Consider the following 25,777-nt stretch of genomic DNA (forward strand, 5'->3'; position numbering starts at 1 on the left):
AAAGAGTGAAAAAGGAAAAACACAAAATGGAGAAATTCTGACAAACACAGAACGACGATACATTTCCTTACCTTTACATGAGTACACACATACATATTAGGAGTAATCGGGACACCGCAATGATATGGTAAAGAGTACAAACAATTTGTTACACATCTAGTACTATTACTACTACTACTACTACTACTACTACACCTATTATTTCTCTACTACTACACACTACCACCCTTCTCTGTTCATTATTAATGAGACAGAAACCCAATTCAAGAACTAATTTTGAGTAGTAGAACTACAGATTGATTACCTCTAATTCTGCTGCTATGTCTGTGCTTTGTCATCTGACTTCTGGGAGAGTTCCTTATCAGCAAAATGTAAAAGTCTTCTCAATCTTAAAACCATATCACAATGGAAAGGTAATGCAGATCGCCGATCTAAGTAAGCGGGGCTTACAGTCATCCATGAAAGAGCATGAAGTTCTGCAGTTAATGATTCAAGAATCAAATGGGTTTCTATTTCATGGTCCCGAGAAACTGAGTTCGTACTCCGAGTAGACTTTGTATTTCCTCTGACTAGCCTATCTTGGATCATGTTGGTACCACCATAGTAATCGACAAGACTGACTGAGAGAATCGAAGGCCATTCTTCTTTCATGGTGCTTCTTAAATCTGACCTGATTGAAGGAACTGCTTTTGAGACTATAAAACCAGTTGATAAAGGAATTGCAGAACCTTTACTGTGTAGGAGATGTGCAAGGGGTGGGGATTCGGAAGTCAGGCATGTTGGGAGTTGTAAGGGAGTTGGAGGGAGATATCGCATGCTCGGTGAAGGGATAAGTAGATAGGACGAAGATGTAAAACCAAGAGATTTCACAGGGTTCACACCTTCCAAATAGCTAGAAGACGGACCTATTCCACTACCAGCTTGAGTTCCAATACCTCCTGCACAATGATTTTGCTGTTAGAGCTACAATTTCATATTCAGTTCTCGATTATTGGTTTATACTTCTAACTTTCCACTCAAAGACTTGTTCAACTTGCGTATACCTATCCCTCAAATAACCATCAAGACAGTCTACCCGAGCTTTTAAATGCAATATCATGGCAGATTCTTAATATCAAGATATCAAAAAAAGTCCAAACTAAACATTTGAGTATAATCCTTGGTTAACCTTTATCATTTAAGGATTAGGTCATTATGGAGCAATAAGGTAATACCTGGAAGAGATGCATCTGCCGGGAGTATGAGATTAAGGGTATGATCAATTGAAACTCCAACCAAACTAATACTCTGAACCCACTGAAACATTCCCCTAGAACTGTCGAGGGTAGCTTGTCCACCCATAAGCTGCCCACCCATAAGCTGCTTCCTTGTATTGGTTTGTCCTAAACCACCTTTTGTAAAGCTGGAAGATTTTGTTTGTGGGCTGTACATATTAGGGCTTGGCGAAGAAGGTATTGTTCTCTCTTGAATCAAACTCATCTCCTGTTGATGCAAGGAACCACCATTACTAGTTGCAGATATACCATCAGGTACAGATCGACGTAGTTGCAGAAGCCATTTCTTTACTTCATTTCCACCGACTGAGTAAATTGCTTTTTGCCACTCTGGGTGTAATAAAATATTAGTAGTTAGACGCTGAAAGATTAATGCTTCATACTTATGTAATAACAAAAGCAGAAATATGAAAGCATAAAGATGAAAACTTTATAAACCTTGTCGCTCAAGCTCATAGAAGCATCCAATACGGGTAATCACAATATCTCTAGGTTTAGTAGCTACAGTATCTTGGGAAGAACATGACAGTATCTGGCAACCTTGTTGCAGAACTTGAACAAAGAGACACTGAAGACCTTTTGTGTCCTGCCGACTACTGATACCACCAAAAGGAAATATGTGACTATCAAGCAATTCTCCTCTCGAGTCTGTCCAAATACACACAAGCCAACGCCAATCCTCTGTCCAACCATAGCAACAATGAAGACTCGCGATTTTTTGATGGCTAGGTCCAAAGCCATCTGAATCTGCCCCGTCAAGAACCAAACTAGGTCCAGTGTCTGCACACCCTGATGATGTTGAAGTCTGCATAAAGCTGCCACTGTTATTATCATCAGCAGATGGTCTTGAAGAGTCGAATACTACGGGAGAAACTCCAAGCTCCGTAGAACCAGGTTCAGCTAGTATAAAAAGTGGTTCAAACGAGTATTTCATATCATCGTGGAAGGAACTTTCGCCAGATCTATTTGGTTCAGAGCTTACTCCTCCAGCCCGTGAAGATTGCCATGAATTGTCCCAAGGCCTCAAGGCAGTATCGAGCTCAGCCTCTCTAGAAAGGGATGATCCTGAAACTCGAGAGGTAACACAGTCTTTCCACATTCCTTGAATGGGAGAACTAGCATGCATCAAACTGGAAGGAGATCTACCTGAGATACCTGTTGAATGATTTGCTTCACTAGAAAATGAGCGTGCAACTCGTCGAGCCTTGTTGTAAACAGTGAACGCTACCTCCTTAAGAAGGACAAGCTCATTTAGGGATGGGCTAGTTACCCTAAGAATAGATTCCACAGTGACAATCTGCAAGACTAATTTAGGAATAACGAACCCTGAAATCGTTAAAACATTTGATATTGACGCCTCATCCACAGCTGCAGAGCAGCTAAGAGCCTTGCCAACTTGAGTACCTAAAAGAGACCTCTCCTTGTCCGACGAGCGAATGATTGACCCAAGGGCAGTGCACGACTCCACCACAGTTTGCAGAACTGCTACAGGCTCAGGGAAGGGACAAACCACATATATTACCTGTTTCATTTATTGGGGTTACTCATCCATCATTCCGTAAGGTCGATGAATTGATTTCTAAGTAGAAGAGAAGATTAATCACTCAAATTGTATTACCAATATGGTTTGTTTTCTTATGATTAGTTTACCAATATGAAGTTATTTCTCCACAAAAGGATAAGGAGAGAACCAAGAAACTCAATATGTAATATTCTCAAGTTCCATGATTCAGTCTTGGTTACTCCTACACATCAAAATTTGTGGTACAACGCATTACAATAAGAATCAACTAGAGCACCAGACCCAATGTGATCTTACCCTAAGATCACTTTCAAGTTTTAGCCACTCTGTGAGTGACTCAAGTCATGGAAGAGGTGACCAAATTATTTATAGTATTTATTATGTGCGGATTCCAAAATAGGCAGTAAGAAACTGTACCTTCCTCAATCAAAGGAACATCACACCTTATTGCACATATTGAACATACAACAATGTACAACCAGTCCCCTGATGGCGAAGTTTAAAAGAATGCATTAGGCAAATATTTAACAAATAACAAGTGTGTCAGGTTGGTTGGTACTTTTAACTATTGCACATATTCCACCTACACCTACACCTACACTTTTACTTTTATTTTTGAATAATGACTATAGTGGTCATTACAAAAGCATTGATACATCGATACGATGTGATAAGCACGATAACTGCCGAATTACTAATGGCCTAAAGTCCGACGAAATTAATGGCCTAAAGCCCGACAAAATGAAATGGCCAAAAGCCCACAGATACTACTTTATTTATACCCAAGTTCAATATTCCTGGATTTGCACTTCCATGGGATCGAACCTGGGACATCCGCATTGCAGAGTAGATGCACTTACCAACTGGGCTACCTATTGTTGGCCAACTACACTTTTACTATGCATATATACATATACATTTTTCTGGAACCCAATGAATCACCTCCAGGTTTTACTTGCAACAAGCAAAGAAGAACTTTTGTTTACTCGCAAGGTCCAAAATGGACGTTGAAGTAGGTGAAACCAATTGCAACTTGATTCTAAGTTATCTCTTTACAGGTGTCCTACAAAGCGTAATAACCTAGCCAAATATTTTAGTTTTAGCATATTGCATGAAGTAATCATAGAGATTCAGCAAGACGTGAAACTTACCGTCGTAGGAGAACTGCCTTCCTTTTGATTTACTGTGGAATTTAATCCAATTCTTAGAGTCTTCATAGCATTTGAAAGTGATTTGAGGAAGCTCTTCAAATCCCAACCATTAGATACAGCTGAAAGGCAATCACTTATTGAGCCCATAAAAGATGTATTACCACCTTCTATCTTCACCGATTGTGGGCAATCAACGAGTACGAATCCTGAAGATGATAGTTGCTCAGAGGCTTGTTGCCCAATATTTTGGGGTACATGAGTTCCCAGCTTGCAAGTTTGATACACTGATAGAGTGAATAAGTAAGTTCAGACCTCCAGATGCACATTAATTATATTCAAAACCAGTAGTAACAAAGATAGTATGTGGGCAATTAAATAACTAGTAAAGGAAACACTAGCAACAAAGTCAAATTTCATGCTCATGTTATCCAGCGAAAACTTGCTCTTATGAGGGCCTTAATTTAATCGCAACAACTCGTTGATTCAAGTAGACGAAAGCATGTAACCTCGTAACAATGATGAATCAAGTATGTACATTTAAGAAAAGGTTTAGAATCATCCAAATTACTGACAAAAACCTAAATAACAAAATATGGAATAGGATTCGACCAGTTTCTTTCCTAGTCATAAAACATAGCTATCAACTTCACAGTAATACAACATAAGGGTCAAATGGTGCTGCTACCAGCTAATACCGTTACAGCTAAACAGTTGCACCCACTGTTAGGTACGGGCCCTTAGAATTCATAAAACACAAAGTGCTATTCAAGATATTATTGAAACTATATAGTTAATGTGCGATAGAAAAGCTTAGAGTAGTTTCAAAAAAATAGAAAAGTTTAGAGTTGCAAGATGGTAGGTAGCTGCTGCCTAGCTGGTACCTGGTAAAGTTTGCTATGTATCACGTACCGTCCATCCAATGTACCGACTAAAAAATCATTGTGAATCGATGAATCGATTCTACACCTAACATAGAAGGGTTTGAGTGACAAACAGTAGAAATGTACAGTACCATATGACTGGTAAATCCGAGAAGGTGATTATTCATCACAAAGTGTACATCCAATAGTCACCGGGCATCATCTATCTGTCCATTCTACACATCAAATAGGAGGGTCTAGACTTCTAACTATATAAAGTAGAAACGTCCAATACTACACTCACCAGTCTCAAGCTGTTGGAAAAAATCAGAAGCGGCAGATGTAAGGAAACCAATATCTGGACATACAACAGAGCAAGTCATCTGCAGTACGATAGGAAAAATGTTAGTAGATAAATCATATATCCTCGAGGAATATAAAATTGACTTATTAAGAACCTTACAGGCTTTGGCAAAGCATATGGTTCAAGAGGCGCCTTTTCCCAGAGTTGTAGAGAGCTTGTGGATGTTTTTAGCCAATCATCCTGATACCTATTGCAGGAATTGTTACTAGTGCTTATTATTATAGAAAGTAACAAACAGAATCTCTTAAAGTTGAGATAACCCTCATCAATAAGCCATATGTTCTGAAGATGATGCACAAGCATGACATCAATAGCTAGCTTGATATATTTTCAAGTTTCAACTGTCATTAACTTATAAACATGATGGAGACCATCAAGATGGGCCTCACGGCCGAACTAGTTAGAGGGCCTCACGGCCGAACTAGTTAGAGGGCCTCATGGCCGAGTCCATTAGGGTTAGAGTTTAGGAGTTTCCATGTTTTAGTATTTCCTACTAAGTCTAGGTTTAGAAGTTTCTATATTTGAGTATCTTTGATATTTAGGAATCTTAATTTGAGTCTATCTAGAAGTTTCTAACTTCCTATAAAAGGAAGTCAGGTCTGTCCTTGTTATTCAGATCAGAGAATATTATCAACCAAGTTTATTATTATTCAAGTTATTAATCAAGTTTATTGTTTATCGTTATTTTATCAGTTTTATTTCGTTAGTTTAGTTTATTAATAATGGTGGATTCCATTACTTTTACGCTTCCGCAACCATCTACATCAGCTGGTATTCAGAGCTTTAAGAATCTGGGAACAGATAAATTTTTTTTAAATACTTCTCATCTTGAATGTTGGAATAATCTTCCGCGTTTAGATTGGGATCCTTTAAGAGATGCACAACAACTCTATGTTGATCGAAAAGATCAAAACAAAATTAATGTCGATTCCAAAATTCCTATGTTTGATTATCAATATCATATAGATTTTTGGATTCAACAGATGGAAGATTGGTTTATAAACCAAGAAGTCCATGACGAAGATAAGGTTTTTGTCATCGAACAACACTTGTCTAAAAGAGTCTATGAAAAATTCAACGAGATGCAATGGAGACTCATTGATCAAGAAAAAAAATCATCGATGATTGGACTACATTGAAAATTGTCTTCCGGTATGCTTTTCTTCCTTCGGATGAATACTTATCTTATATAGAAGCTCAAACCCAATCGAACAAATCCGACATTCCTTCGACTACCATGGTCGATACTGTTGACAGAGATTTTTCTCATAAAATAAATACTAGTTTTTCAATGAGGGACGAAGAAAAATTCGTTGAGATGAATAAAGAGGAAGGACTTCAATCGAATAACACAGGCCCGGACAAATTATTTCCTACGTATATAATCCCGGGAGAAGAATTAATTGTTTCGAATAATAAAAATTTCCCTACACCATATTCAATGCAAAAGAAACCCATGTTGATTAGAGGGTCAAATACTTGGAATAACAATCAGAGACAAAAGTATGAAAAAATTGACGAAGATGATTACGAAGAAGTTGAAGTTACAGAAGAAGAAGATGAATCTTCCTTCGAAGTAGTAGAAGAGAAAGTCGAAGATAACAGAAGCAAAGATGAGGTTTGTTCTAAACGAGACAGTGTAAGAAAGCTTCCCGAATCGTTTGGCGAAGTTGAGTTCAATAAGGATGAAAACAATACTCTTTCACTGTTGCAGAAAGAAATTTATTTTATGAAACCCCCACCACTATCTGTCGATCACGAAGAGATGTTGGTCATGGACCTGAATACACTCTAGGAGATCTTATCAAGTCCAAGTTACATGAAGGAGTGAGAGTTTCGCTTCTTATATGGGATGATTCTACTTCAAGGAGCATCTGGGGTTATAATACGGGTGGACTCATGGCAACCCACGACCAAGAGACTCGACTCTTCTTCAAGCACTCTTCGGTACACGCCATGTTCTGTCCTAGGTCTGCTGGAAAACGACATAGCTGGCCTAAACAACAGGAAGTTGGAACAATCTATACCTATCATCAAGAGACTGTTATTATGGATATTGATGCAAGTAGTTTCTCAATGACGGGGGAAGAAGGATGTCGCTTACTTCCACATTACTGCAAGATACGGGAAAGAGTAATTGAAGTTGGGATCAGTATTCAACTTGACGACGACGCCGGCGAACAACCCACTTCATCTACGTCTGAAGAAAAACCTCCCCAACCTGAAATTGAGTCTCTAAAGATTGACGGAACCAAAACCACTGAAATTTTTTTTGACGAACCTGAAGATTCCAACATTACAACTGTTACATCTAGTGATACTCTGTATTCAACTGCTCTGAAATTTGAAGATTTGAAATTATCGGAAGAATTGCTAAAGGGTTTATATGTTTCTATGAAGTTTATTGGACCTAGAAAAATCCAATCTATAAGTTTACCTATGATTATAGCTCAAGCTCATAATGGTTATGGTAAAACAACTTGTTTTGTTCTTGGGATGTTGAGTCGTGATGATCCTAATCTTAAAGTTCCTCAAGCACTTTGTATTTGCCCTACTAGAGAATTGGCTAGTCAGAATATGGGTGTTCTTAATAAGATGGGGAAGTATACTAGGACTACTTCAACTTGTGTTATACCAGTTGATAGGAGTCAAGATCTTCTAATTCAAAAGAGGATGCCAATTACTGATAAAGTAGTCATAGGTACTCCTGGGACTATTAAGAGATGGATGTCTTACAAAAAACTTTACACTAGAGATATGTTTTTGACGAGGCTGATCACATGTTAGCTAAGGATGGTTTCAAAGATGACTCTTTGAGGATCATGAAAGATATTGAAAAGACCAGTTCACACTGCCAGGTGCTGCTTTTTTCTGCTACTTTTAACGAGACCGTGAAGAGTTTCGTCTTAAGTGTGGTTCGAGAAGGAAATCAACTTTTTGTTCAGAAAGAAGATCTCTCACTGGATTTGGCCAAACAATATAAGGTTATCTGTCCAGATGAAAGTGCGAAAATACACGTCATTAAGGTAAATATTTTTGAATTAAGGGAAAAGTTGGGTCAGATTATTACATTTGTCCGCAGTAGGAAGATTTCTAAAGTTCTTTTAGAAACAATGATGACTCGGTTACAGAATTTCAAGGTTGATTTTTCCATCAAGAAGGATGTGGTATTTTCACTCTTTTTGTTCAAAGATGATGAAATATGGTATTTTCAAGTTGGTGGAATTTCAGATTTGATCAAGCCATATTCGAGTTTGGTTTATAAGCAACACGAAGATGAACGTGGGAAGATCGTTCAAGTGAAGAAATTCAAGGTTGATTTTTCCATAAAATATTATGTGGTGTTTGTGGTCTTCTTCATCAAATTAAAAGATGACGGGAGATGTTGCAATTTGTTGGAAGTTTCTTTCCTACATTGATTTTTGCAAGATTCTTTGCACTATGAGATTGAAGCTAGTGATTTCGTCCAAGTGGGTGTCCTTCGACCCCAATGCACCGTTCGCTCGAAGTGGGAATTAAGGATTGCATTGTTGAGTCTCACTTGAGGGCAAGTTCGTTCTCGGTCGGGGAATATGATGGAGACCATCAAGATGGGCCTCACGGCCGAACTAGTTAGAGGGCCTCATGGCCGAGTCCATTAGGGTTAGAGTTTAGGAGTTTCCATGTTTTAGTATTTCCTACTAAGTCTATGTTTAGAAGTTTCTATATTTGAGTATCTTTGATATTTAGGAATCTTAATTTGAGTCTATCTAGAAGTCAGGTCTGTCCTTGTTATTCAGATCAGAGAATATCATCAACCAAGTTTATTATTATTCAAGTTATTAATCAAGTTTATTGTTTATCGTTATTTTATCAGTTTTATTTCGTTAGTTTAGTTTATTAATAATGGTGGATTCCATTACTTTTACGCTTCCGCAACAATCTACATCAAAACATCTCCGGACATTCCTCCTTAATGTCATAAATTTCACTATGAAAAATTTATTTCTTATTCAGTTTGTGATCATGAATCATTTTAAGTTAAATATATTCTCCACAACACAAAGAACGACATCATGGATAATGTAATAATAATCATCTTAGCAAGTACAGCAGTATGTTCCTAAAACAAACTTGGACTGCTCAACTGGGTAGGTGACATATATCTTACGCGACGACGATGACATACCAGTAGGACACGGTGGGCAGTCCTATGTTTAACCAAATACCTTTCTCATGTCATTATTGTTCTTACTAATTTGCAGAGAATGATTGACATATACTTCATGCAACGACTATCACATACCAGTAGGACCCAGATTGGTAGTCCTAAAGGTATAGCAAAATATATCCTGGATTTTCTATTAACATTCTCGTGTCATCATTGTTCTTACCAGTTTAAAAAGAATGATTGTCATATAACAAGTACACATACCCAACAAGAATAGCCGGCAATGGAAGCACAAAAAGGGTCGGTCTGAGACGAGCAAAGCTCAAATACTGCTCTGACTCCCTGTTGCCAGATTCTAGGTTTGATCTCCTCTGGGTTGATTCATCCATCCTCATTCCATCCAAGGTACTAGTCACTGAAAGCAATTGTGCAACATATGATGATACAAATAATTACAAAAATCTATTCACGTACACTGAATAAAGAGATGCACCTTTAAGGCAAGAACCACCAGATGATTGGCTTGGGCTTATTGGTTCTGCGCCACCTACACTGACAGAACTTATAGACTCCTTGGCTTCACCTACAATTGAGTCAATAATGTATCCTTCACTACTTGTTACAGCATCACCAGATTGACTGCAACCTTTGCACCAATCAATGACAGTGAGTGGCCCGTCCAAATTCCCAAATGCAGATTTTAGAGCTCCTTTTATGTCTGATTGCAGCAAACTAATCACAGATGATGGATGAACCTGTTGCAAGATACTCTGCATTAGTTATATAATTTCAAAGGGTTGCTTAGATGATATTTTACAGAAAAGCTGCTTATTTATCCCTCAAAGGATTCATCAAAATTTGGCCATTACAATTATATCTAGAAGTAATTTTTTTGAAACTTTGAATAATTTATTGAAAAAGAATGTACATGATAGCCTCCCAATTGTGAACAAAATCATCGTAAGCCTATAGATTTGCCCAACTCATTTTTCTACTCCAACGAAATAATAGGCCTGTCACATCCTCTACCCCTATGGTACTTTGAGGATGAGTCTTCGAATATCTTGTTGTTTCTATCCTTCCACATAGTCCAAATGATCGCCATAGGGATGAGGTTCCATAGCTTTTCTCCAATCTTTGCAGTTTTTCCTTGTTGCATAGCTTGGTCTACTGACTTTGGGAGGCACCACCTGTTGTTGAAATTGTGTAAGAAATATTACCATAAGCCTGCTGTCACATTGCAGTGTAGCAGCAGATGCCTCTGAGGTTTCTTCATTGTCTTCACACAGTATGCATCTGTTCACCAGCTGAATCCCCCAGCATTTCAATTGATCCAAAGTTGGAGTCTTGTGTAAACAAGCAACCCACAGAGTCGAGCTGACTCTAGGTCTAGGGGGGTCGGTTTTTTCCAATCATGGCTTGAAATTGTACAGGTATACTTTGGTTTATCGCATTCATTCTTCAGTAACAATGTTTTACCGATAGTCTTCCTCTTTCCTTCCTTCCAGACTCTGGTATCCGCTTCTTTTGGTGATAGCCTTCAATAGTGCCCAGCTCATGGAGTAAAATTGGGATTTCCCGGTCGTTGAGATTCCTTCTGACTTGAATGTTCCATCCTCTCTGATTATGATCATACAGTTGATATACATATTGCTGGGAATCTCTCTCTAGAAAAGGCAATTGTAAAACACCATTTATCATTCCAATATTTGATGCACCTCCCATCTCCAAATTTCCACTTCATGATGTTGTTAAAACGCGTCATTCTGGTTTGTATTCCTCTCCACACCCTGCGTCCATATGGAGTGTTCAAAATCTTCTTTGACCTCCCACCCTTGTCTTCCCCATATTTACCACTGATGATTTTCCGCCGTAGTGCTGTATTTTCTCCAGCAGATCGCCAGATCTGTTTAGTTAATAGGGCATCGTTCATGTTTCTGATATTCTTGATCCCTAGACTTCCCTGCTTGATATCTTGGCATATGGTGCTCCAAGCCACCCAATGCAGTTTCTTCCTTGTCACCCCAAAGGAATCACACATTTTTGTTGTCTATAATTTTTAGGATTCCTACTGGGATGGTATAGACTATGGAGAGAAAGATCGTACAGCGATAAGGACTGATGATACATCCTTAACATACTGAGGCCATCACATGAAGTAAACTAATTCTACCAATCGTATGATATGTTCTCAGCAACACCAGATACATCATTTCAAATTAATTTGAACTCAACCACTGTTACCAGATACTCTACATCCCCTTGCGTACAGCGTACCAAATCAACCTGTACCATTTTAGGGCGGGTTCGCGACCCAGTACTCTAAATTTGGCTTTCCCGGAATTTTCAGCTTTAGTTACCCTAACATCTTTTTAACAATCTACAAGCTCATGTTGCTCATCTAGTTGAGTAGTTAACTACATGATTTTCTTGTTAACTGGTTAAGACTAAGTTTTATTGAGGTGGAATTTTTGAGAGTATGTGTAACTATTATATTTGCATGATGGAGACTATATGTTGCCTAGGAAAAATAGCCCACAACATACCGGAACCACAAATATTGTACGAAAGAGATATACCCTTAGCGCACCAGATACTCGCCCGGTAGCGCACTGTGCATCGGTAGCGTACTGTGATCGGTACCGTACCACATGCGGCAGCGAACAGCATTTCAGGTAACATTGAACCCGATTGTGTCAATGTGTTAGTGCTTGTTATCTCGTGCAAAAGTAATTTCACATCTAGTGGATCTCATTTTTAACAACACAATACATAATATTGACATCAAACCCTATCTACGACCAAACAAACAAAAAACAGTAAAATTGTATCAGAATGTCAACGCAAGAGTGCATAAAACCAGCAACGGATGGAAGAATGAATAGTACATATCAACATGTGAACTACAGCTGTGTAACAATAGATTTATGACACTCGTACTTTGGTTCAAAAGTAAATCATTACGGAATAACCAAGGAATTAAAGTTTGAAATATTTTGGTTGAAATGACTGAAATGTTTACGTTTCCATGCCTACCGAAATTTAACTAAATTTCTCTCTACAGTGCCTTGTCAAGGAAATAAGTTTCAAAATAATTCGGTCGAAATGACCGAAATATTTCCATGTCTACTGAAATTTCGTTCCTTTTTAATAACATCACATCATTTGGATGTAAGATTAGCAAAGCATCACAAGGACCATATAGTGGTAGAGTGTACTTACATTAGCAGTTATTGGATCAAACAGCTCCACACCAACAATGTCCAGAGCATGACCAGAAGCTAAAAGCCCGCCGCAACCTGCATGGACCGTCGAGGGTCCACAAGAAAATCCACGTCTAAACTGCTCTTGTAGTGCAAGCCAACCATAAGCGCCATCACTGTTGTCAGCATCCAGCGACACATCAACTAATGAAGTAGCTTGCTGGACAAGCAACGCCATGCCATCAAGAAGGTCCCAAAGAGGTGGTCGTTGCCCATATGTAAGGACACCATCCTCATTGAAGGCACTATGTGAAAATGGTTTACTGTCAATACTTGGTGAATTTGTAGGTTTCACTCCTTTAGGAACTCCCAACAGTACGCCAAACACCTACAGGTGCACTAATAGGTGCACTGACAGGGCCATCAAGCATCCGCCCATCAATATCACCAGCTATTCTGACAGGGATTGTTTCTTTCTTTTTCATCTCATATTTGCTTGAAACCTTGTCAGGTGTAGCATTTGAATCACCTCGAAGCTGATCTAGAACATTGCTTCCACTTGACCTATGTAGTCCGGCACCCAAACTACAGGAAGACAACAATGTATGCCTTGTCCTGCACATAGAAGCTTGAAATGTGATACATTCCACTTCAGTGGCCAGTGTAGTCTTCAAGGACAGGAGTAGATTCCCAGCATCCGAAGTACTATCAGCTTTTTTACCCTGGACAAATGCGGCATGATCTGCTGAAGTAAAACCTGAAAATTGCAGTGCAGTCCCATCACGTGAAATTTTGCTATTATTAGAAGCTAACGATCTTTTATCGTACTGTTGTTTCCCATTCCCGATTTCGGTATAGTATTTTCTTGAGTGGAGGCTAGGATTTGATTCATGCCTACCAGAACCGGCTTTTGGATTTCCAACGCCAGGCTTCTCATCGGGTTGATCCAAACAACGAGCAGGAGGTGTTACACCATAAGTATAAGCACTGGAGATTGAATGTGGACTTTCCACCTTCCTTGATCTAGGCAAGTATGGAGTGCTAAAGACAGATGAAGACAATTCACTACCAGCTGTTTCAACTGCTCTATATTCTGGGGCAAATGTTATCGTTGCTTCAGCCTTGGACAGATGGTCAGATTCACCAGTCATAGGTGCTAAACAACTGCTTACTAAACCTGTTAACTGCAAGTCCTTCGAAACGTCTTGAATTTTGTTCTGAAACTCTTCGGAGGTTGCTGGAGGAGCTGAGTTGAGGCTTTTAAAGGGAGAAAACCCCAAAGCTGGCAAGAGCATCTGATCGGTCATATCCATTCCCCCTGTACAAGGACTACCAACTACCTCACCACATTCTGCAACCGAAAAGGCCTGGGACTCCGCACTTCCTGGGGGCTAAATTTTGAAACAACTGATTAAACTTTTTTTACCCAGATAGCAATAGAATATTTACACCTAAAATATTCCACATCTATGTAGTTGGTCTCGGTCTCGGTCCGGCCGAAGGCCGAGACCGAGACAGGCCGAGATTCTCGGTGAGACAGCAAATATAGAAATTAGCTAAATTCTAAAATAGTTCACTTCACTAGGTTAATAAAACGACGTTCATACTTCATAAGTATTCTTTGCTTCTTCTTAGTTCTTAATTCTAGTTGTACTATGTATTATAACTTGATTTCTGTATAAGGAAATCCCAATCTACTAAACTTTTGAAAGTTTCTAAAGAATTTATTAGTTTCTCTCTAAGGCATAAACCCTAAATATTCTATATAGTATTATTGCTGTTTATATTAGATACATTGGGAATATAATAAGTAGTTAAGATTTGAGAATATAATAAATAGTAGTACTTAATTTAGGTCAAAGAGTTTTCCAAAAAAAAAATCTAAATATTTGGAAGTTGCTGTCTCGGCCGAGAAACTCGTCCAAGCCCTAACTCGGGGTCTCGTCCGAGTCTCGTCTCGGGAGAGGGCCGAGACCGAGACGAGACCCGAGATTCTCGGCCGTCTCGGCCGAGACCAACTACATAGTTCCACATACATAGGTTTTATGTTTTCATCAGGAGTAAAAGCAACCAAACTAGTGTCCTTCCAGAGGACCTAAAAGATAATCTTGTTAAAGAAAATTACTCCCAGTCATTGATAATGTTGGATATTCTCGAGGATAAAGTGACTTAACAAATAATAATAATAGTAAAATTGAGGTTTTTGCAAGTTTTGTCCGCATGCCATGTCCATGGCTTCTTATGAAGAACTAATGGAATGTACTGATTAATCTTGTGATGAGCCAAAAAATAAAGAATTCATAGACATGAAAGTTGCAACTATTAGACTCAAAAAATTAACGTGTCTTGAGAAGAACCCTCAGTGCTAATGTGCTATTTGTGTAGTAAACGAACTTTTTACATTAGGAATATAACTATTATGCAAAAACTACAGATAAAAAATTAATGCGATAACAGACACAAGAACCATATAACAAATTATAGCTCTAAAGCCAAGGAAATTACCTCCCCGAAAGGCAAAGTATCATTCTCAAATAAATCACTAAAATCTCCAAAATCAGAAATAAGTATGTGAATGTCCACACCCCCACTTCTGTCTTCATCATCCCAATCCCAAAGAGATCCAAACAGATCATTCACTGAGTTTTTGACTTCCAGAGAACTAAAGTCGGACTTGTATGTCTCTGAAGTTGCATTTATGCCTGTGCCTGGTCCACCAAATGATTCTGTTGCGTCAATCCGGGGACGTTTAGCCACCTACAATGATGCATGCTTTAGCAGACTCACTCATTTTACCCAATTATTCAAGATACTACTAGTACTAAGGAAATAGATAACAGAAAGCATGTCTAGGAGTGAAGGATATATACATTATATTAGAGTGTTAGACTATCGCACACTATAAGTAGCTCCTATTGACTTCCATTCGATAGTTCATCTATATGGTCTTACACACTCAAGACGATGGAGAGAGAGAAAGAGAGAGTCATAGACTCGCACCATATATAAAGAACATTAATGGCATACAAAATCTCTTTTTAGTGCAAAACATTATTTTTCTTTTGGGTGCTCTTTTATTGCAAGCCTTCATAGATAATTTTTCATTTATAATGTTTCTGAAAAGGGGTCATAAATATAACTGTGGTGGTGGTGTTCAAGTGATCTTTTAGTAGTTGTACAAATTAATTATTTCTAAGTATTAGGCATTTTTAGTTCATTATCAGTATTAACAGTCTATCAGTTAGAAGACTGACGTAGCGACGTCGCACCACCAAAGTTAAGAAATGGCGAGTCCTAATAGAGATGCAAAGTGGTCTTCATATGAGATGAAAACTTCAGGATATATATCGTCTGCATATTTTAGGCTTTTAGCATAATTGAAATGTAACAATTATGGTAACATCGTTTGTAGGAATAATCCATCCAGTGGGAAACGAAGTTGCTTTATCATTCAAATGGGAAAAAGGCAAGTTGATATACCTGTTGACAGCCATCATTAGAAGACCAACCAGTCTGCCTACAAACTAAAGAATCGGCATCTGCTTCTAGGTCACCAACTTTAGAGGTCATTCGATAGTCACTATCACTAGATGTGCTACTAATGCTGCTGCTACTACAATTACTGTCACTACTACTATGACTCTGCTGTGAGCGTATCCCATTTGATTCAATCCATCCATCTACAAATCCAATAGCTCCAGCAGCATCAAACCCGGAACTGGGATAAAATGAAAAAGAAAAGTTCAGGAACTAGATCTCAAGATAATTACTACTTCCCTATCAACACAAATACACATACGCATTTCAAAAAAAAAAAACACATACCATAATAGAAAGATGGCTAAGCGTGGTTCAAACTTTAATTTCCAAAACGAGTGCATGGTCACATTTATTATGCATGTCAATTCTAAGTACCTGAGCACATGTTAGGCACACAAAATTGTTGTCCAATGTTCTCAAACCTTTTCTTCAGCATTATATTTTGTTACACGATTCGCTTGACTCGATCAGTCAATCATATTAATCATTTTACGAAGCAAGAAAGATGTGGTATACCTAATGACATTGAGGCTTCAGTACCTTAAATTAGGGGTGTCAACAGGTCGGTTCCAGCTCGGGTATCTCACTACCCAGAACCGGAACCTATTAAAAGTTACAGTTCCGGTTCTTAGCGGTTCCGGGTCCGGTTCCATAATTTTTTTTTTTGAAAATTTTGAATAAATTAAAGGAAAGGGAGAAGATACAACGGAAAAGGGGGATTCACATCTACATTGTTACGATATGATATCCTCCCAATTAGCAATGAAATCAAAATAAGAAAAATTAACGGTCCATCCTAGGTTCCTACTCCAGTGAAATAGAAGCCCAAGAACATCTTCCACCTCCACTACGAGGAGTCTAGGGGAATCCTTAAAGATTCCATCATTTCTAGCTTTCCATATCGACCAGCAAATGGCAAAAGGGATCAGCCTCCATAGGTCTCTGCGCGACTTTCTAATTACTGTTCCTCCCCATTGGGACAGTACATTAGAGAGAGACTTTGGACAGCACCAAGTGAGACCAACGCCCCGGATGAAGAACGACCATAGTTTCCAGGCCTCCACACAGTGGACAAACAAGTGGTCGATAGACTCTCCTTGACTTTTACACCTCGCGCACCAATTAGTTATCTGCATGCCTCGATTTCTTAGCACATCCAATGTTGGGAGTTTGCCCAGAACTGCCGCCCAAATAGTAAAACTTACTCTCGGAGGTATAAGCCTCGACCACAGCCCCTTAAAGTCCATCGGCTCCCTATCAGTAGGATCAGACTCCAAGAGTCTGATGTAGCAATTCTTCACACTCAGGTCTTCCTCCTCATCCACTCTCCAAACTCTAGTGTCCGTATCCCCCTGCTTAGGTTTATGGTTATCTATTACACTCAGGAGGTTAGCCAGAATGTCAACTTCCCAATCGTTCAAATTTCTCCTCAGATGAATCTCCCAAGAGCGAGAAGTAAAGTCAAAAGAATCAAACACAGTTGCCTCCTTGTGAGAGGCAATAAAAAAAATGGCCGGAAACCTGTCGTACGGTTCCATAATTTAAGGATGCAGAACCGGAACCTATAAAAAATGCGGGTACCCATCGGGTATCGGATACTTATCGGTTCTTTTTAGGACTTCTTATTTAATCGTTTTTAACACTAATTAGTAAGGTCATACTTCATCCAAAAACTCAAATATTTTTTGTAAAACTATTAAATAAAGATACATGAATGAGTTATTAAATTTTTTGACAAATCTGATTATTTTATAATTTAAGTTGCTATAAAATTTGTTATTAAATATAGTGTGATTGTCGATTAAGAATGTTATGTTAAGTGAAAAAATCAATATGACATGACTATAACATAATTAACATAAAATAAGTGATTAAGACCTTAAAATTTGTGAAAGAATCGACTAATTACGCATTAAATTCGGGTATCGGATACCCATCGGGTACCCGTCGGATTTACCCAATAAGTACTGTGATCTTATCGGTTCTTATCGGGTAATACCCGTCGGGTATTAAATTCTTATCGGGTATGAAAATGAGGATCCAGAACCGGCGTAAACGATACGATTTCTCAAAACACGCAGTCAACTTCGTAAACCTCATATATTACACTCATACATTCGAAAATATGAATGCTAACAGTAATTGCTTGTCCAGAAAATGTTGACACATGGAAATCACAGTGACTAATCATGCACTTAAGAAACACGTCAATTTGGAAAAAAAAAACTATGGGAACTATAATATATTGAGACTAACCAATTCATCGAGAAAGACAAACCAAACACTGGGGTTCCTGCCAAACTCTGTAGCCAGATTCTACAGATCATGTAACCGAATTAAATCCAGAATTGTACGATGCCATGACCAAATAGATGAAAGATGACATACCTTTTCATAGAAGATCTAGCAGATGTTGTATGTATGACAGGTACCAGCACTGCCTCAGCTGGATAAATAAATGTTCTTTCAAGAACTCCTAAAAAATCTCCTGGTCCATGCTCCTGGTCACCTTTTTCAAGGACAGCTGCAGGTGATTCAGTAGAATGGTACTGGGGAAGGTTCCCATTGGACTTGGAGTTTGACTTCAATGATTTGTCAGCACCGGGACGGCAGCCAAGGGTTATCTCAACATAACAACTTTGCCCCCTCAACTGGCATCCAGAATCTTGACCAACATGCAGAGGTATACCGAGAACAGAGAACCCATTTGAATCCTTACCCTTAATTGAACTGTTAAACCATGTCAAGACGAAGCAAAATAAAATGAATTTACAATATTACTACTTCCCAGCATATTCTCTTATCTTTCTTTCCGTTCTTTTTGTATTTCTGAAGCACCAAAGTTATAGAAGGAATATAAATCATGGAATTGCTCAAACTACATACCTGAAGTAAACTTGCTTCACAAGATCACTCGGACAGCATCCGGTAAGTGTACCTCGCATTCCATGAGGAGCAACAATAACTGCCAATTCAAGTACAAAGTTCATGAGCACGTGATAGTAGTATGGTAGTAAGAAACCTTGCATTCCCTTAACGATACAACTAAGTTAGTTTGATACATGATGTATACTAAATTAGTTTTGGTTGGAATCACAAATCCCACAGCCTTTTTCTTCAAGTACAGAATGTGTCTACAAGATGTTTAAGAAAGAAATAGAATTCATTGATCAGTTATATTTTACGTTATTCCAGACAATATGTGATTTAACATGATTACAGGATATGAATAATAGTGAGTAGCCCGTCCACACATAAAGAAGATTGTATGGGGCCTATAAACCAACGTAAAGGAATTTAGATGCCAAGCAAGAAAAATCTTGAGTTCCTGTTTCAATAGTGACTATGGTCATGCCCACCAATTGAGAGGCCCAAAAGGAAGATGACATCAAACAGGAATACACTCTTTTGATTTAATTAAGACCCTATCCCCTCCTTTTCTTTTCATTATTTCGATCAGTATTAATTCACAAGTCCACCAAAGTTTCTATGAGTATCATGAGTCCTTCCATATTAGTGCAAGAGAAGTTGCTTTAGTTTCTCATAATGGAGATCCATCTAAAATTTAATTCGGGTGAGTCATAGCATGCAAATATGCAATATAAACTGTTTAGGCGAGGACATCAAACATCACAATAGACTATTGGTTATCTTCTTGGTAGTGCTTAGTATGCTTAAGTACTTCCATAGAAAACCTATATTTCCTTTACTCTTAAAAACAACTGAACCTCTTTCATATGATCGCTTAAGATTCTCTTTTGAAATTGTCATTACAATTTTTCACTAAGAGAGAACAGAGAACCTAAAATATTAAAAATGTAAATGATGTATAATTGAAAGATGAAGAACCATAGTGTCCAGAAGGCTGTGAAGGTGAAGAACCTACCAGGAAGACTTTCTCCATGATTACTAGAAGAGCGGCGTCTCACGGCCCTCTCCATGTCACTATTAGAAAGTGTCCGGATGTGCCTAGAGATGGAGAGAAAAAAGAATTATGAACTGGGGCAAGATTATCCCTCATTTACTTCTCTGTACAATGTACATGCAGAAATAACTGATCCTACGTAACAAAATAACGAATTAAGGGAAAAAAAAATAGAAGAGTTCAAGAAAGACTAACTTTGCAGATATTATAACAAGCACAAAGATTGCTTCCTCGGTGGCGGCAAAGATAAATTCAACCGTAGGATGCACTCTCCTAGAAAACACAAATTTTGACTGATTAATAAATGTTAACCTTGTGAAGATGCAAAAAACACTAATGGATGAACAAATTAATTACACATCTTTCACTAAACTATATGCATGCCAGAATAACACAAATCGAAACAAAACTAAAGAAAAAATTAGAAAGGTCTTTTTCAAAAAAAAAAAAAAGTAGAAAGGTAGAATCAAATTTTTAAGGAGGCAGTACTGTAGGTAAACATATGAAAGTGGTACACCGAGATGATTGTAACGTAAAAAAAAATGGGATGAATATAATTGGAGAAAAGGAAAAGTAACCCATTCCTGAAGAAAAAAGGAACCTAAGGAAAAGTAGCGCAGAGAAAAAGTGGGAAAAAGGAACAAGAACTCATTTCTTTTAAGAGCTTCAGACGTTCAAATACCAAAACATCACCTACAAATAACCCTCATTGAAGGATAATAAAATAAGACTGATTCTGATGTAAACCAAGAAGACCATAAGGCCCAAGCTGAAGAAAAGAGTACCAGAAAGGAAATAGGAAAAAGGGAAAAAGACATAGAGACCTGGTCATCACCGGTGATTATTCTTTATTTTTTGGCAATACTGGAGCTTACTTGAAGTTAACTCAAAAAGGATTTATATTAGTTTATTCAATTGTTGAGGAATTGGTTGAACTGTAGTTGTTTATTTCAGAGATCGTAAACTTCCAACTATGTTGGTTCTTTGCATGCGCTTACATCATTTTCATACAGATAGTGCGATCAATAGATGGAGTATTTGTTTTCCCATGACAATAAAATATTAACCTTGTAGCAAAAAAGAAACATACCTTCAAATAGCTTGTACTATCGTAACATTTAAAACATCGAGAGATAAACTCTAATCAAACAATAAATTCCATTAATGGTGTGTGTTATCAAACCTGGAAGATTTTCTTTGTGAAAATGGATGAAACCTTGCAAATACATCTCCATATCTCATATAAGACAGCACTCTTAAAGCTCTGCATTTCCAGAAAAAAAACAGAACTTTCAAATTCGCCTGCGAAAATTACAGAAGAACCCAAGAATATCCCAATTAGAGAGTTTCAGACCTTTCTATACAATTCCGTAGAGCCTGCGCTAAAGCAGCTGCAACTTCTTCCGAGTCTCCAGGAGCCACCCAAAGTCCGGATCCAACCACTTCACCAAAACACAACCAATAACATACGTTATCATTGATCAACGAAATAAACACTAAACTTATGGATGACTTGATTTTTCGATACTTTCAGTATCATGAGTTCATGACAACAAATAAAGATATATATATGTATATATACAAGGAATTAAATTATTAAATTTCAAAATATTTCGGTCGAAATGACCAAAATATTTCTATTTCCCTGGCTACCAAAATTTAACTAAGTGTCTCTTAACAATGCCTTGTCAAGGAAATAAATTTCGAAATATCAGGTCTATCAATATTTCGTTCCTTGTATCTATATACATATGTACAGAGAGAGGTGTGGGTGTGTGTGTGGGGGGGGGGTAGAGAAAATGCATTAGTCGCTACAACCGATAGAAAAATTTAAAGAATAAGAAAAGTATACTTGCGACAGAAGAAAAAATCATTTAAGTGTACCTCTTAATCTAGATACTGCAGCCTGAGCAGTTTCAACAATAGACGAATGGCGCCCCGGGAGAAACAGCCACAGCTTGATTTTCTCATCTTTGAGTCTCAAAATGAGAGTTAAGTAAGAGGACATAAGTGATTAACCAAAGCAAAATAACAGGCCTAATATCTCTAAGGAATTCTAACCTGGATTGTGAATACCCTGAGATGGGTCCCATGGACCAACAAAGGAGTTGGTCCATGCACTGAGAAATCCTTCCTTCTGTAATTGAAGATGTGATAAAAGTACCAACAATGTAGCTGCATCTTTCTGGTCTCCTTTAACACTGAAAAGAAAACAGTAGAGAGGTTTAGTTTCAAGCAAAGAAACTAAAAATGAGTTTCTTGTTAAACTAAGAAAGGATGCAGTGTGTCAAACCCTTTTTCAGGTAGAGGGCTCAGATCAGATTCAAAGGGGAGAAACTGGAACCAGGAAATGTGATGTAGGCCTCCCTGCACAAGTGGTCAATGCGTGAGAATTCTAAGGTACAGATGTAATAACACTAATCAACATAACCAGGTAATTTAAGTACAATTTTAGCCAAGCTTGGGCAGTTGGGCTTAGGGTTGTTCTTTCGTCGTCTTCTTTTTTGAAAAAAGGAAATAATTGTATTTCTTTTATGACTTCGTCAACTGATCTTTACTTTGAATGTTACTAAAAACAAATCTCTAGGTTCATGATTCATTCGATGCATTTTCCCGCATTCCTTTTCTTCTAAAAGAGGATAGGTGGATTAGCTAGACTGCTAAATAACCTGGATTGAGGGTTAAGTCTATGGGCGAGAAAGTCAAAATAACAACGGAATCCAATGACTCAAGGTAGTTTAAAGCAAGTATTCTGTGGTCTTCGGTTGGCAGATGCTATGTTCTCCTTTGCTAAACGTTTGATTAGGATACTGATGCACGTAATTATCAGAAAATGCACTTTTTAGTCCTTGTCTCCATGATTAAACAGTTAAAATGAAAGGCATTTCCACTTTTCACATGCAAGCGTTACAAAGTTAGCCCATCAGATATCACCAGCATTTCCTGAGTAGTTACAACTTTATTCAAACAGGTCTGCACATGAAGTTAATGTCTGTCGTGTGAACCTGAAGCTTTGCTTCACGCGTTGCCTTTATGGACACTAAGAGTGAAGCAACTACGCATCACGGAACAAACCAACGCATCAAAATTTACTAACCTACTGGCTACTGAAGTATTTAAAGAGTTGAGGACATTACAATTTTGAAGACATTCGTCCACATTACTTGATAACACCAGTTCCCATCCTCCAACAGGTGCTTCTCAGGCTTTAAAGTTCATTCCAAAGAAATAGTATAGCCTTGTTCAAGAACAAAATAGTAGAGCCTCAAACAAATCAAGTGATCTGCATAAATGTGGATATGATTATAAACTATTGTGTAACGTAACATAAGAAACTGAACCCACACATGTTAAATTAGCAGTAGATATTTTGTATGAGTAACAAAAGACAAATTCCTTAGTAACGATTACTTAAATATTTTTTATTTCCAATAAAAATAAATCACTTTGCACCTTGATTGTCCAAGAAAAACGAGTTTTATTATAGCTTGAGAAAAATTGAAAGACCTGCCCAACAGAAACCAGCAACATATCTCCCCGAGAGCATCCCAAATTGCATATTTTCTAATGATGTATGAAACTTAAAACCCTCACATACTTAAATTATTTCTATGCTCGAAATTGAATCATTCTCTTAAACTAATATCAAACTGTGGATCTAAATTTAAGTAGCATAAATAAATTCATTCACCATTGTGGGATTTATAAGTTCATAAATATTGAGAAACACACTAAGAAGAACTAATTTCATAACAAGATTTGATCTTGTTATTAACTAATCATATAATATCACAAACTTTAGTAACTAAAGAAAATTAAGAAATGGTAAACCTTTCTATCCTGTAAAATGTAAACAAACTTATCTGGTCAAGAACCAGAATTCAAGTCCAAAATTTCTCAGAATCACAACTGACTGGGAGAACAATTTCAAAATGTCTCACTTCAATTTGGATCTTCAAGTAGTTCTCACAAATTTAAAGGAATACATACTTCCAAGTAAAAGTATTTACCCTCTCTACTAACCTAAACTTAAAATTGTTGTTTATTGTTGAACAATTTTTGGCTTGATCCTTCAAAAATCAAATAAGAAAAGTAAAACAAAGATGGAGAAATTAAGAGAGAATACCTGATTACAATCTCGGGAAGAATAATTGAATTGAGATTCTTGATTTGAGGATTATGAAGAAGATCAAAGAGAAAAATTAGGGCTTTGCGGAGATGAAATTTGGGTTTTAGGGCAAGGTACTTTTTTCAAGTGATCTGAGTTCCGAGTGAACGGGGTTTTTGAGGAGAGACAGACTCCGAGATGACGTCAGCCACTTCGAAGTCACCCCTCTCCTTTCTCCCTCACTGAAATCCTAGTGCATGTCTAGGTATTGGTGAATCCATTAGTAGTTGAGATAAACAAGGTATCCAGGTAAAGCATATCTTCAATCCTAGTGCAAATCCCAACTACACAGAAGACGAACAAGCAAGTAGAGGAAGATCAAAAGTTTCTCGCCTCGGGAAGGAAAAGGAGTAAAGATATCCAGGCATATCCAGGTGAGATCTTTTTTCCCTTCTGTTCTCTTAACATCTGGCTTTAATTTTCTGGTAAACCACCATGCATAATTAAGTGGGTTTCAACCGAGTAAACTCCTCGTCTTCCCTTCGCATGCGCCGTCCCTAGGATCAGTACCAGACATCCATAGGTTAGTGGTTCCATCTCTCTCTACAAGTGTCGCTAATCTCTAGAAGATCCTTCACTTATCACGACGAGTGTAACCACTCGTGTATACACGTGGTAGTTGGAGTGGAAGGAGAGGTTTTCGATAAGAAGAATGAAGAGTCTTAAGATGTTCTTTAAAGTGCTTGCCTGTCTTCTTCTTCTAAGTAGTAGTCTCTCCCTATATCCCAGAAAGTTATTCCTTAATTTTGTCTTCTTCATTCCCTTGAGCCCTCTTATGTCGACCCAATCCCCTGAAAGGAATCTAGAAGAATTAACTAGGAAGATGGCAGTCCAACTTAGTCTCAGTGAGGGAGGTAACCTTACCATCAACTACCCAAAACCTTCTGAAAATAAGGAACTCACGGAAATTTCTTCTGGTTTTCTAGCTAGATTATGTTGTAGGTATGACTATGGTATTGGTTTTATTAGAAAACATCTTTCAGGTCAGTCTAGGTTCTTTAGAAAGTGTAGAATAACCCCATCGACTACTGGTCCTAACCATTTCCTCATTAAACCTCGCAACCTCACTGTTTTGAACGAAATACATCAAGGGAGGCCGTGGATCATTCGAGGATTCTTGGTGGTGATGCAAGAGGTGGAGCTACCACTTAAGGAGGTTATCCCAGCACTAATGTTAGAACCCATGTGGTGTAGCTTCTCGGGCTTACCCTCCTCGATCCAAAACAGACAAGATTTGGAGCTCATTTTCTCTTGCATGGGGTATATAATACAAATTCAACCTAGAAACTTCAGCTCAGGGGCCAACTCCACCATTAGGATCCAGTTCATGTATGACGTGAGGACCCCTCTCTTGGCTACCCTCAACTCCATCTTCACAGACAGAGGTAAACCAGTTAACTTTAGTTACTATAAGTTCCCTAAAGCCATTTGTCATAAGTGTAGAATAGTTGAACATCCGATCACTCCCTGTATTTCACCTCAACCTAATGCTTTTGGTAATAATCTTATGTCTAAGCTCCCTGTTCCCCTCTCTACTGATTCTTGGGCACTCTCTGTGGTTACGTCTACTTTGGCCAATGAAATGTTGAACCCCCCTATTCCTCCTCATGAAATCTTTCA

General features: G+C 38.0%; 1 protein-coding gene and 1 pseudogene across 2 annotated transcripts; one reads left to right on the forward strand and one right to left on the reverse strand.

Annotated features, from left to right (window-relative positions):
- Window positions 1-38: 38 nt before the first annotated feature.
- On the reverse strand, window positions 39-24,745 carry LOC147566982 (mediator of RNA polymerase II transcription subunit 13-like). Its single transcript, XM_086653579.1, is given in 25 exon segments — window positions 39-938; window positions 1,215-1,604; window positions 1,713-2,339; window positions 2,421-2,796; window positions 3,948-4,231; window positions 5,112-5,190; window positions 5,271-5,358; window positions 9,586-9,736; window positions 9,815-10,076; window positions 12,544-12,894; window positions 12,896-13,915; window positions 15,030-15,281; window positions 16,005-16,242; window positions 18,321-18,380; window positions 18,453-18,794; window positions 18,951-19,029; window positions 19,951-20,033; window positions 20,185-20,262; window positions 21,173-21,253; window positions 21,344-21,431; window positions 21,874-21,960; window positions 22,051-22,190; window positions 22,283-22,356; window positions 23,127-23,272; window positions 24,116-24,745. Coding segments are annotated over 24 exon segments (5,874 nt in total). The 5' UTR covers window positions 23,151-23,272; window positions 24,116-24,745; the 3' UTR covers window positions 39-318.
- LOC147566983 (DEAD-box ATP-dependent RNA helicase 38 pseudogene) lies at window positions 7,071-9,009 on the forward strand (annotated as a pseudogene). Its single transcript, XR_015230297.1, has one exon. The product of XR_015230297.1 is annotated as a DEAD-box ATP-dependent RNA helicase 38 pseudogene (transcript).
- Window positions 24,746-25,777: the final 1,032 nt, after the last annotated feature.

This window comes from Eschscholzia californica, unplaced genomic scaffold, assembly GCF_041429995.1.
Source record: "Eschscholzia californica isolate CP2 unplaced genomic scaffold, dmEscCali1.0.p SCAF_1, whole genome shotgun sequence".
NCBI classification, from domain to species: Eukaryota; Viridiplantae; Streptophyta; class Magnoliopsida; order Ranunculales; family Papaveraceae; genus Eschscholzia; species Eschscholzia californica.